General features: G+C 48.6%; 5 protein-coding genes across 5 annotated transcripts; 3 read left to right on the top strand and 2 right to left on the bottom strand.

Moving 5' to 3' along the window:
* Positions 1 to 306: 306 nt before the first annotated feature.
* Positions 307 to 1,498, bottom strand: Aspvir_002798 (putative alpha/beta hydrolase; the record flags this gene model as incomplete). The annotated part of the gene is made up of 6 exons (XM_043274394.1): positions 307 to 338; positions 396 to 696; positions 758 to 953; positions 1,011 to 1,135; positions 1,192 to 1,231; positions 1,290 to 1,498. 6 exons carry the CDS (start codon positions 1,496 to 1,498, stop codon positions 307 to 309), a joined length of 903 nt encoding a protein of 300 aa, XP_043130329.1.
* Positions 1,499 to 2,035: 537 nt separating this feature from the next.
* On the top strand, positions 2,036 to 3,823 carry Aspvir_002797 (uncharacterized protein; the record flags this gene model as incomplete). Its single annotated transcript, XM_043274393.1, has 1 exon — positions 2,036 to 3,823. The coding sequence occupies one exon, from the start codon at positions 2,036 to 2,038 to the stop codon at positions 3,821 to 3,823; it is 1,788 nt and encodes a 595-aa protein (XP_043130328.1).
* A 46-nt stretch (positions 3,824 to 3,869) lies between these two features.
* On the bottom strand, positions 3,870 to 5,492 carry Aspvir_002796 (MFS transporter; the record flags this gene model as incomplete). The annotated part of the gene is made up of 1 exon (XM_043274392.1): positions 3,870 to 5,492. The coding sequence occupies one exon, from the start codon at positions 5,490 to 5,492 to the stop codon at positions 3,870 to 3,872; it is 1,623 nt and encodes a 540-aa protein (XP_043130327.1).
* A 912-nt stretch (positions 5,493 to 6,404) lies between these two features.
* On the top strand, positions 6,405 to 7,474 carry Aspvir_002795 (aromatic alcohol reductase; the record flags this gene model as incomplete). Its single annotated transcript, XM_043274391.1, has 2 exons — positions 6,405 to 6,473; positions 6,530 to 7,474. 2 exons carry the CDS (start codon positions 6,405 to 6,407, stop codon positions 7,472 to 7,474), a joined length of 1,014 nt encoding a protein of 337 aa, XP_043130326.1.
* A 5,433-nt stretch (positions 7,475 to 12,907) lies between these two features.
* Positions 12,908 to 13,324, top strand: Aspvir_002794 (nuclear transport factor 2 family protein; the record flags this gene model as incomplete). The annotated part of the gene is made up of 1 exon (XM_043274390.1): positions 12,908 to 13,324. The coding sequence occupies one exon, from the start codon at positions 12,908 to 12,910 to the stop codon at positions 13,322 to 13,324; it is 417 nt and encodes a 138-aa protein (XP_043130325.1).
* Positions 13,325 to 13,677: the final 353 nt, after the last annotated feature.

Genomic DNA, 13,677 nt, shown 5'->3' with positions numbered 1-13,677 from the left:
GCCATCAGTGGTCCTAGTAGTGCATAGGAAGAGCGCCACATGAAGTGGATGTGTACTATAGTATGCTTCACATTTGCACCCTAAACAGTATTTTTCATATTCTGCTCCTTCCTAGTATAGTAGCAATCAGAGTTATAGCTGATTAGTATATTCTCTATAATCATGTCCACAGGAAGGAATCCTATTAAGGAGCACTATCACTTCTATAGATGCCTTACACATCCAGGACCCCGCAAAATCTAAGTCTTGACGTAAATACTTATGGGAATACTGTTGCTCCTGCAAGATCTAAGCTGTCAAAGACCTCTACGGCTTGGTCTTCAGGAAATCTACCACCGCTATAACAGGCCTTATGTTAGCAGATGCATTTCATGATAAGAAAATAGGTAAATCACCTGATTTCAGCTCCTCCGGCCGCTCCTGAACCACCCAGTGTCCACAATCTATATTGACGATCCGTGAATGAGGAAAGAAGGAAGACATGAGTGGAAACGCACTCTCTGGGATATAATGACTTCGAAGTGCCCGAATAAAAAGGGTAGGATTGTGAAATTTTACCGACTCGTTCTTGTGTGGGAAATCGCCCAAGGGAGTCAATGCCGTGTTGAGTATATCCAACGGGACGCGGGATTTTAGATATGGCGTGTCGCTGTCTTTGACAAAATTGCTCAGCAGAAATAGCCGTATGGATAAAGACTGGCTCAATCAATGTCAGCATCCGTCTTCCGCGAGGGGTGGAAATAGAAGCGGCACGTACATCTTCATATTCTCGCAGGATCATCTCAGCCTCGTGGTGGGTTTTCACCTTGGCATCGCTGACTTTTGCCATTCCTTTTAGGTACCTTGGAAAGTCATCCATCAGGGGTAGATGGATTGGACAGTTGTCGATGGCTACAACATCGGAGACGAGATGCGGCAGTTGAAGAGCAAGTGTTAATGCGGTTTTGGCACCCCTGGCAGTAGATTAGCAATAACGAGAGATCCAGGATACCCGCAAAGGGGAGTTGCACATGGAATGACCGATAAGTGTTGCTCTCTCCATCCCGTGGCTCTGCATGAAAGATGCAACGTCCAGCGCCATTTCCATGTAATCATGTTTCAAGTGATGGCCCGACTCCCCATGATTACGAAGATCCTTCATTCTTGTCAGCTTGAAAAGTCACCAAGTCTTGATTCGGATGCATTGCTTACTACTGCGAAGACCGGTCTCGACAGATCTCTGGCCAATAGCCTCAATCAAAGAGTGAGCCCGGAACCTAACGGGGTGACAAGACCACATAGTAGCTTACTTGCTGATCCGTCGGTTTTCTCGCTTCGACCCAAGGAATCCATGCAGGAATATTATGGGGACATGCTTGTCGTCATCCAAATTCTTGCAACCTGCAGGTGTGAGGCTATGTAACTCATAAGCCAGAGCGACCCTTGTAGTTGCGGCCGGCGAAGGAAATGGTTTTATGCGCGCGAGGCTTTGACGCAAATTCTTTAGAGCAGCAGACATGGGAATCAAGAAGCAGGTATTTAACACCCAGGCTTAGTAAACTGGGTCCCTCGATGGACATTTTGGAATCAGATCCATCCCTGGCAAAGAAAAGCATGATCCAACATGACTCATCTAACCCTTTTTAGCTGCTCTAAACCACACGCTATCCGTAGTCAATTAGTAATTAGGTGGGTTACCAACTTACCACCATTCGTACCTAGGCTCCATATCTAGGTACTTGTTGGCGAACTTGGGTGCTAACGGAACAGAAGGGAAGTGGATCATATAGGTGCACTAATGAACTAGATAATTAATAGGTCTAAATTGCTAAAAGGCCGCTAGGGCCCTAACTGGTAATTTGAATGAGCTCTAGTGCTCTAGTTCTACTAAGGTACATGGCTAATCCTGTCGGGGGATAGTAACTCCGGCCTCCGGGTATCTGCTGACACGTGCGCCCAACAGCACATCAACTTATGTCAGAACAGTCAGATGCAGGGAAGCCGATCAACCGTCTTGTGATAAGCCTCCGAGATTATGACATAGCAACTGATTGTCATGTCGACGACAGTCAGCAAGCGCAAGCGTGCAAAGAAGGCATGCATCCCTTGCCACCAGCGCAAGCGGAAATGCGACGTGGAGTATCCCTGTGGCACGTGCGTCACATATGAATATCACTGCAGGTACGCCGACGACGACACCACTAGCACTGCAGGTGGAGGCGGGCACGCTCCACCCCTAGCCAAGCGCGTCATCTTGGACGGCGGGAGTAGTATGGCGAGCGAGGTCACCGGCAAATCGCGCAACCCAGACAGCCAACCTCATGTAGCGAGAGCTCCCCATGCAGCTGACAGCCCGTCGACAGAGAGTCCTCCCGTCGGGCCCGGCATCTTTGACGAGCAAAAGTCCAGATACACCGGAGCATCGGCGGCCATGGCCTTCCCGCACATCCTGGGCGTGGCTCTCGGCTCCGACAGACCTCCCAAGGTCAACTCGTTCGCCTACACCTTTGGGATCCGCCCCGAGGAGGCTTCCAACGCGTATGGCTTCCTAGGGAAACTGATCTCGGAGGACGACCTCGCCTTCTACTCGAATGTGTACTTCTCCGCAATGGGCCCTATCGGCGACTGCATGGACCCGAGGATCTACGCCCAGCGATGTCGGGATTATTATCATGGCTCCGGCAGCACCGCGGTCGCCTTTGGCGCTGTGGCCGCTGGCGTCGCTGCTTTCGGGTCGTTCCTATCCCCAACCAGATACCCGCGGGAGGCCGACCTGGTGCAGTACGCCAAAGCGATTCTCGATGATCCAGCCTCCATGCGGATGCTGAGGATTGACCACATCATCGCGTGGGGCATGCGGCTATTTTATCTACGGGCCACAACCCGCCCCAGTAATGCCTGGGTCGCGTCGTGCACTCTCATGCACCTTTGCGAAGTGGTCGGGCTGCACGAAGAAGAGAACATCAAACGGATGGCATCTGTCGCCGGCGCCGCCGTTGTTGGACATGATGCGGACCGGCTGAGGCGAATTTTCTGGATCTCGTGGGCCGGGCATCAGATGCTGTCCTACGAGTACGATCGTTCGGCTGTCAGATTTGGGGCCGTCACTTGTCAGGCTATCATCCCGATACAAGGGTCCGTTGCCGACCAGTTCGTGCAGATAGTCCAGATCATCCCGTCGCCCAACTCGCCGTTCCAGCTCGACTGTCAGCCTGCAACGCCGAGAGAGGAGCTCTTTGAGCGTCTCAAGGCGCTGAGTAAACTCCATCTCACCCATCCGTTCCTGGTGGCGACCAGGGCGGACCTTGCGTTTTGCTTCTATCGACGCATTTATCAGCTCAAGGCAGGCATAACGGACGAGATAATCCAACTCATCATTGATAGCGGTAATGACGCAGTGGATGCGGCTGAGCAGCTCACCAACCAGGGTCGTCTGCTTTGGAACGTCATCGGCAGCGTGTTCCAGTATGCCTGTGTCCTGTTGGCCATCGACACGCCGGCCTCCTCCGCTCACATCCCTGCTGCCTTTAAGGGATTGGAAAATCTGGTCAGGGCTGCGGACACCGGACTGACCCGTCAGGCATTGTCAATCGCGCGGCATCTTCTCAGTCTCAATATAGCAAAGAAGCGAAAGGAGCTTACCCAGCTGGAAACCGTCGAGGCGGGCTACGAACCCTTCCAGGCGCAGCCGGAACCCGAGGCCAACGCCACTTTGCCGGACATTGGCTGGAGTCTGGACTGGGATCAGTTTCTCATCGAGCCATATCTATCGATTCTCGGTCCCGACATCCACAGCGGCGAGTCAACTCATCAAAACATGGCGTGGCACTCTAGGATGGTCTGATGAACATTCAGTATTGTATTTAGGTAAAACTTGCCATTGAAGATATCTAAACATACTCCTCCTGCGTTTCGCTCTTTTCCTGCGCCACCTTTCCTGGCGTCTTGGACTGAAGCCGCTCCACGAAACAGAAAGCCAGAGCCACAGCTACACCCAAGCCGGAGAGACCGACACCCATGTAGAGTGCGCCCCGGTATCCGTGTAGAATATCCTTCCCTCCATCATTGACCTCTGCGTCGATCGTGCCGGCAAGCCCGAGCCCAATGGAGATCGAGTAGTTGACAAAGGTGTTGACCAGCGATGCGGCGAGACCCTGATGCTCCCGCAGCATCGCCCGACTCAGGATGATGGTGCCGGCGGGGAAGGACATGTCCATACCCCACGGGAGGACGATGATACCCACGAAAGTCTGCGCCCAATAGGTCTGGTGGACCGGTACGGTCGCAAAGATGATTCCCCCGATGAGGAAGAAGGTCATGGAGATGAGCATCACAGTCGACGTCCGGAAGTGACTCAGGACCAGACCGGTAGTCACCGCAGCAAGCAGCCCACTTATGGCGATAGGAGTGATCTGGGCGGACGTGAGCAGAGGGGTCTGGCCCCTCAGGATTTCGAGGAGATTCAAGGTATAGAAGAGGAAGATACCGAAGCTCGACCAGCCGGCGCTGATGCAGGCTAGCGTGAAGAGGGCATCGATTTGCAGGACGCCAAAGGGGATCAGGGGGTGGCTCACCCTCTTCTCGACGAGGACGAAGACGACAAAGATGAGGATGCCCACAATCAAGATGCTGTAGGTGTAAGGTGTCGGCCAGCCGACAGCGGCACCTTGGTTCCAGGCGAAGTTGACGAGGACCAGGGCGGCCACGCCGGTGATGGAGCCGAAGAGATCGACTCGCTGCCAGATACTGGGACTTTCAGGCTCTGTTTTGCTTGGCGCTGGGGTTGCGGGAATGACAAAGACGGCCAAGACGGCCAGCAAAAGGCACGCAAAACACAGGACCCAATAGGACCAGGGCCACCAGGTCATCTGGGAAAGCAGGCTGGAGAAGACGGCGCCGATTACGAAGCCGCCGGGGGCAGTGGCACCGAACAGACTGAAGATCATGTTCTGGCGAAGCCCCGGGTCGTAGCAGCGACTGAGGATAGCGATGGCGTTGGGCAGTAAGAAAGCCGGGCCGATGCCCTGCATGGTGCGGCAGAAAATGAAGAAGCTGGAGCTGCTGTAGACGGCAACGCCGGCGAGGGCAGACCACAAGCCGAACCAGGCGTAGCCGCCAACGAAGAAGAGCTTGTGGCCGATGACATCGCCAAGACGGCCTGCGACCAGGATGAAGGTGCCGACAGTGAGAGAGTATCCAGCAGAGAACCAGCTCAGCTGGCCAGGCTGGTCGTCGATGCCGAACGAGCGACCAATGATGTGTTGGGGTACGATGCTGAGGGCAAGACCGGCTTGAGTGAGGAGCTGGGAGGAGCAGATGACCGCGAGGAAGAGGACTTCGCCGGCGAAGGACCGGGGGCGTTCGACCTTGGAGTTAAAGGGTTGGGGCTGATGGCCTTCGGTGTTGCTGTCGGCGGCCTTGTTGGACACGCCATTTTCATAGTCCTCACTCGAGCCTTCGGGGGATGTCTGCCCCAGTGTTGAATCATCAGAGGGGGCCTCTCCAAGCGACATGTTGTCTTTTTTACCTTGGAAAGATATATTTGTGGATAATAAGGCAAACTGAGGCTTGGGGACGAGTTAGCCTAGCTAGTAAGACGACTCGTAGTATGTGTGGGCTTTGACCAGCCGGTATGATGATGGCGTTGTCGACTTTGGTGCCTTGGATCTATGTGTCGAGGAGCTGCCATGGAGTATATCTAAATTTGTGCTCCTTGAGGTTCGAGGCTGGGCTCCTGCATGAGTCATAAGGGTCTTCTTTCTCTGCGTCGTAATGTCCAATCTGATCATCTTGACCTCCGGAGATATGCCAGGAGGTCTGTTAATCGGGTCTCAGGAGGTGAACAATACTAGGCTATGCTGTCTCAAGCCGCTTCATTGTTGTGCGGTGCGGTGCGGTGCGGCTATTGCGGAGTTAGTCAGGTCAACTGCTGTCAGGTAGGCCAGCCGCCAGTGTTAGTCAATTCAATGGGCCCTGTGTGCGGCTGCTGCGGCTGAGAGCCCCCGTATCTCCGTCCATCGGGGGTTTCGCACGGATTTCAGTCCCTCGGCGGTAATGCTCGCCACAGTTGCTGCAGCTATTCTGGAGCCTAACAGTGCGGCTGCCATGGCGACGTTGACGCACAGGTTGCCTGACTCATAGTTGATTGAGGGGCCAGCATCTCTGGGTGGAGTTGCCAATTCGATCAGGTGCGACTAGGCTGAGATGAAAGAAATGGCATAGGAGTATGGCTGTGTAGCGATGTTGAGACTGGGTCTGAAATGTATAAATGGACAGGCATTCTCTGCTTCAAGGAGAAATAGCCAGACACCCACAAGCTCAACGGCAACAATAGCTACAACACCTCGATGACCACTCTTGACCACGATCACAACAATTAATATACATTAATTTTCAGTTCAGCATCCTATTCAAAAAAGGCCAACATGCCTGATTACGCCAAGAACCAGCCCGCCAGCTTCAAAAACGCCATTGAGAGAGTCGCCATTGTCGGCGTAAGCAAACCCATCAGCCACCAGCATGCACACCACAATGCTAACAATACACTTAGGCCGGAGGCACTGTTGGATCAAACATCGTCGCCGCTCTGCTTAAAACTGGGAAACACACAGTTACGGCCCTCACCCGCAAAGATAGCAGCAACAAACTCCCCGAGGGCGTCGTAGCCGCCCCAGTCGACTACGATGACGAGGCCACCATTGTTGCCGCCCTCAAGGGCCAGCAATTCCTTATCATCACCATGGCCCCTACTGCTCCCCGCGACACCCACAGCAAGCTCGTCCAGGCGGCCGCTAAGGCTGGTGTTCCCTACATCATGCCCAACGGGTACGGCGGCGACATTGACCACATTAAACTCGGCCAGGACACGCTGCTGGGGCCCATGGCCAAGGCCAACAGGGACGAGATCGAGAGGCTCGGCATGCAGTGGATCACGGTGTGCTGTGGGTTTTGGTACGATTACAGCTTGGCCGGCGGGGAGGCGCGCTTCGGGTTCGACTTTGACAAGCGTTCTCTGACCATTTACGACGATGGCAACACCAAGAACTCTACTTCGACGTTATCGCAGGTTGGTCGCGCTGTGGCCAAGGTCCTGAGCCTGAACGTGCTGCCTGAGCACGAAAACGATACGAGCCTTACTCTGTCGACGTTCCTCAACAAGGGCGTGTACATCAAGGGCTTTGTCGTCAGCCAAAACGACATGTTTGAGAGCGTCAAGCATGTCACTGGTACCACTGAAGCTGACTGGACGATAACTCACGAGGACACCAAGAAGCGATACGAAGAGGGCCTGGCGCTAGTCAAGAGTGGTAACATGGCCGGTTTCAGTAAGCTGCTCTACGCGAGGGCGTTTTACCCGGATGATCCGAGTGAATTCTCGGCCAAGGCCGAGAATGAGCTGCTTGGTTTGCCGGAGGAGAGCCTGGATGAAGCTACCCAGGTTGGGATAGATCTGGTCAAGGAACTTGAGCGTCGTCCTGAGCGTATGGCCTCATAGAAAACAGCATCTACAGAGCTTCAATTCAATACCAAGTGCGGTTATATGGCCACTTTTGACACAAACAGAAAAGAAAAGAAATTAAAGTGATGGTGATGATGATGAATAATTCCGTTGCCTGATACGGGTGGACTACTGCTCCCGTGGTGCCTTCTCGAATAGGAAAACGGTGCAGGCCCAATCGCTCCAGTGGACCGGCCCGGCAGATCAGTAAGGCAATGAATCTCCGAGCATTCAGCGGTTCAATGGGTTTTGGAGTGGCTTGCCGCCAGGGATTTAAGCTAAAAATAGAGGAGGGACTCTAGAATTACCTGGTCATGGTCTGAATGAGTGTTGACCATCATGGTCTGCAAAGATAGTGATATAGTTATGTCCCTTTCCACCTTTGCTGCAGACAGGAATGCATATCACATATGTTCTGTGTGACTACTGAATTTTGTATACACGGTTTCTCATTCTCCCAACCTGTTGCTTTGTGATACTTTGAGTACGTTGTTCAATGCCAACCGCTTTCCCCTAATAAATGATCAAAGATTAGGCCAGCAAAGATTGTGATGCTTTTTCTGTCTCTACCACCGGATGTGGTTGCAATAATATGAATAGTGCTATATTTGAACAAGGTGTAGGTGGCGTGACCACCTAAGGCCTGCGGAGCAAGCGGTATGCTAAGCCATAGATATTGAACTAAGCCACATCAACTACTAATTAAATCAGGTATGGCTGGTAGTAGATGCAGAAGGTAGAGAAAGGTATTATCCATGACTAGGCCCCCCCTCACTGCTCTGCGTTAAGGGTGAGCCACGGCGAATCCACCAACCACACTGAATCCACCATTTTTCAATAGAAATCATGATTTTGAGGCTATACTAAGGGTTATATATATAAAAAAAATTACTATTATTACCAGCTGCCTCTGCTGATGCATTTAATACCTCATTCTCTTATGTAGATGCTAGTAGTGGCAGGTATTCATGCACTTTCTCCTATTACTTTTATAAATATCTCTCTTGTACAGTAGTATCTTTAGCCTTCCTAGAAGTAATTAACTAATTTACATCCTGTAATTTCAATATCCCAGACTAGCTAAGTAGCTTAACCTGCTACTTAGTAAATTAACACCATAAAGGGGCCTGCGTGGCCCTAATTCAACTAATAGTTTTATTTACTATAGCTAGGTGCTCAGTAGTAATTTAATTATATTTAAATATCTATTTAAGATTCTACTATAGCTTCAGTATAAGGAGATCTATATATTTAGATAGCTTTACCTAATTCTTCTTAAGGGCCTGAATCATTGTTGGAGGTGAGATATTAATACTAGAAGAAGAAGCTGGATAGGAAGGCATAGAAGGAGTAGAGAGATTAGATATATAGATATCTAGAACTTATTCCTATTATAAGATGCTAAGGTCATTAGCTATCTTACTACTAACTAGCTAGATTCCATAATCTTTAAAGGCCTCATAGATAATTCTTTAGTTAAAAGCCTTCTCTTATACTAGTCTAATTATCTATAAGAATTCTAACTTCCCTACTGGCTTACCAGCCTAGTAAGATAGCTTATTATTCATACAGCAGAAGTATTACTTATAGCTTAAGAATAGCTTGCTATCTAATAGCTAGCAAAGATGCATTATATAAGAAAGGAATCTAAAGGGAATAATACTATTATCTTTATAGATCTATAAGAATTTAATAGTGAGGTGGGAGCTATAGCTATTAAATATAAGTATCTATTTCTCTCCCCTCTTTGTATATTTATTTATTACCTTAATGAAGCTTTAAAGCCATTAAACAGCTAGCTTATCTGATATCTAGCTATTAGGAGATGTTACTATTATAGTATCTGGTGGTAAGGCCTTACTCTCATTAAACCAGGTTTCCATAAAGATTCCATTACCTTTAGGAAGCAAGAATAGATTAGTATTTAAAGAGAAGAATTATTAGAATCTTACCTTTAAAGATAAATCAGGGATCCATATGCTATCTATCTATAGTAATATATTTAATAGCTATAATATTCTCTCCTCTTTTAGCCTTAGCAAGGTTAGGGACTAAAGCTTTCCCTTTATCTTTTATAGTAATCTTTATACTAATTACATTCCTAGATTTGCCTTCGCCAGGTTGGAATCCATATTTATTAAAGTTATATACTAAGCGCGCCAGAGTATCTTTAATTATATTTATAAGCTAATTATACTAATAGCCTAGTAAACCTATATCCTCAGCCTGGATATGCTTTAATTCCTTTGTATTCTGCCTCACTAGGCCTAGATTAAGGTGTTCTAGAAGTTATTTCTTAAAGTAATATACCCACATCTTGCTAACCTATCTAGATTCCCCTGCATATTAAAGTGCCTGATTTACATACTCTTCTAGTAGCTTAGGTATCACTAGCATATTTTAATCACATATACTAATAATCTATTGGATTAAGGCCTCCTCCTAGTATCCCTTAAGGGCTCTATTAACTGGTTTATTAGCTATTTAAGGATGCACATACTTCTTAATGTGATCATATAGGGTAGCATAAGGAACACCATATTCACATGCAATCTTGGAGATATTTGGTTTTTTTTAGGCCTAAGCGGCCTCGCAGGCCTTGAGGAGATAAGATTCATTAATTTTAGAAGATTTAGGCATATTTAGTGGTTGGAATAGCTTCAAATAATCAAAATCATGATTTCTATCAAAAAATGATGGATTCAGTGTGGTTGGTGGATTTGCCGTGGCTCACCCTCAACGCAGAGCGGTGAGGGGGGGCCTAGTCATGGATAATAGTTACCTGGGGGGCAGGGCCCCCCAGACCCCCCCTTTTATTATATTAGGACTCTAGGATACTATAAATTATAGTAATTAAGATCTGGGGGGCGCTGCCCCCCAGGCCCCCCGATTAGACTGGCTTACCCACCCCACCAATCCACACCCACCCCACCCAATCCACACTTTGGGTTGGATAAGGGTTGGCCCTAACCCACCCCATGTGGATATGGGTTGAACCTGCCTTATCCACGTGGATATGGGTTAAACCATTAGGTGCACATAACCTAGGGCTACTAAGAGCTAATAAGCTTATCTAACTAGATCTAGGCCTAGATAGGGGGATATTTTTATATATATAGATAGAGAATAGTCATATCTATATATATAAAAAATAAATATTAGGTCTACTAAGAAAGGCTAGAGTTATAGTGGTTTTTAGGTTTTAGAGGATAGTAGTTAGGATAGTGATGGTAAGATATATATATCTTCACACCATCTTTTAATCTAAGCTTAGGGGGGACCCCTACTCCCCTATATAAGTCTATTTTAGCTTATATAATAGGTAATATATAATATTTATACTAATCTATTCTTATATTACTTATTAAATATATAGATATCCTAGTGGTATGGCTAGAATACTAAAAAAATAGAGGGTAATCTAAATACTAGAGGTCACCTGACTAGATAGTATGGATATCCATGGGTATCCACAGTAGGGTGGTTATTTTCACGGGTTGGGCCGGGTTCCCCTATCTTTAGAACCCAACCCACCGGGTTCGGGTTCTAGATTTCTAGGGCCCAAACCCAGCCCATAACCCGCGGGTTCTAGGGTAGTGAACCCAAATAGAACCCAAAGAGCCCAAAAATCACTCTCCGCCTGCCTAATCTAGTTAGTATGTATTTAATTTTTCAATACCATACTAGTATCTAGTATATATATATATATATAATATGATTATATATATAAATATAGCATATTAGTATAGAATCTAATGTATTCTAATTACTAGGTATTATAATTAAAACCCATTTTTAGAACCTGAACCCTAGATGGGTTCTAATTCTAGAACCCAACCGGCCCATGGGCCCTAGAACCTGAACCCGAACCCGGCCCATGGCGGGTTCGGGCCGGTTTGGGTTCGGGTTCTTGGGTTGGGTTTAACCACTCTAATCCACAGTTGAACCCCATGGATATAGGGGGTGGGTGAGATACCTAGTGGTTTACCCAAAATCCACATGGGTTGGATCAGACATGCTGTGGATCAACCCATATCCACCCCACAGCCAGTCTACCCCCGATACATGCAGGAGCTCTGAGGGCACGTGACATCAAGTTTCAAGAGCTAATTAGAAGGCTAGAAAGTGGACCAATCAGATTGAGCGCCAAGAAAAAAGCTCAAAGGGCATGCAATAAGACATGCTTCGCTTCGCTCCGCAATAAAGTGAGTTGCCCATTGCCACGTTGTTGTCACAGTAACACATGCTCATTACCTAATATCATCTCCTTCAGGGTACTATGATGATACGCACGTGTCATTAATTATTTTTTGACCAATACAAATAGGTATAGTACCAACAGCATGGGGGAATGGTCATGTATGATAGCAGTGTATTCCGAAATGTTAATCGACCAACTTATAGCAGGCTGTCTGTCAAAAAGGGGCTCAATCATCGTGTCGACTGTATCAAGAAAGAATCCTCCTGGCTGTACGAGCCCCTGTTAAGGCCGTATTCAATATCCAAGGTGTTGGAGGGCATTGAGTCGTCAGTCCGTTGTCATATTCATATTCACATCTGATCATATGAGGAATTTCCCTTCTGCCGAACATCTCCGAGCCACAATCCACAACTGACAATCGTTTGGTCCCTGAAGTTGCTTGAGTTGATTTGGCCTTCTGTAAGGCTATGCCGTGCAACCTCAACGGCTGTCCATTTCAGCCCAGGCCGATGTTCCATTCGATCGGGAACCAACTAATGTACACGTGCAGGCGACAGGGTTTCCGCTTCGAGGGCGCAGCATGAGTGGTGGAGCGTATGGAGTGCAGGTCTGACACAGCAACACCTGATACCACGTCTATATCGGACGGCTACGTACGGTGGAGCTTGAGCCAGCTTAGCTTCTGACCCTTTCGGTTTCATCGGCCTCTCTGCGCCCCTGTCAGCAGTAGTATATAGTCGTCTCACTCCCCGTCTTGACTTGGCTGCGGTCCAGCGCAGGACGAAAGAGAGAAAGAGACAAAAAGAGACTAAAAACGAGCGGATATACTCCCTGCGTTATGCCTTGCGGGGCATAGTTTATCATTCGCGCATCAGGGGATCTTCAAGCTCCGCGGGGCTGTCATTCGCTGTTGATGCTGACACAAGGGAGATTGATTGTCCGACAGGGACGATCAATGTCCCTTGTGTCAGCGTGATTGGTTAGATGAAGCCGGCTTTGGCTTAGCCTTGCGGGATATCGATCTGCGAGCGCTGATCCCACGGAAATACTATGAATTCTGGATGGTGTTCCATGGTGCGCTTTGTATGCTCCGTCTGACCCGAGTGACTGCGATATAGTAGGCGAATGTGTCCAGCTCTAGCAAGCAGCATCGACAACTCAACTCCTCAACACCATCAACATCGAAACCTACAGGTAGCTTTCCCACGAATCCACCACAGAAAAAAACCATGGTGCAAAACGGCACGCCCCTTCCCGCCAAGCTGGCTGGTCCGCCTCTGAGCGACCGTGATGCCATCACTGATGCCTGCTACCGCGCTTTCCTGTCCATCGACCAGTCCAGCGAGGAGCTTCTCAGGTCGAGCGTGACGCCCGACGTCTACACCGACATCGCCTTCAAAGTCTGCAACGGCTATGACGAGCTCAAGAACAAGGTGTGGATGAATGTCAGCCAGCGGGTCGACACGATCCACTACCTCACCAACATGTGTGTGGGCATTGACACCGAAACCACTGCCCGCGTCACCTTCAATGCTCAGGCTTTGCACTGCGTACTCGGCAAGGGCTATGAGCCGGACTCTACGAAGTTCACCACTGGCGCATTCTACACTGCCACGCTGTCAAGGCGGACGACCTTTGGAAGTTGAAGGTGATGAAGTCCACCCATATTTGGTCCACCGGCGATCGTTCTATCATGAAACCACCAGTGATGGACCCCAGTGAAGGACTGCAAGGCGAAGCTTATCTATGACTTTGATACTGCATAAAGATATACCGAGATACATCTATCAAGCGCTGTGTCCGATGAAGTGCCTTATTTTGTGTATGCATTGTTGAAATCTTGGGTCATACTCATGTTATTATGCTATTGCCCCGTTCCCAATCAATGTCGTTAAAAACTTGTCAAACTTGGTCGAAATATCAGCGAGCGGTTTGTTAAAGCTTTAAGGAATCTATCCCACTCCTGATGATAGGCAATATGACCAGAGGATCTTTGTAG

This window comes from Aspergillus viridinutans (assembly GCF_018404265.1).
Source record: "Aspergillus viridinutans IFM 47045 DNA, scaffold_13, whole genome shotgun sequence".
Lineage (NCBI taxonomy): Eukaryota > Fungi > Ascomycota > Eurotiomycetes > Eurotiales > Aspergillaceae > Aspergillus > Aspergillus viridinutans.
This window is presented reverse-complemented; position numbering and strand designations above follow the sequence as displayed.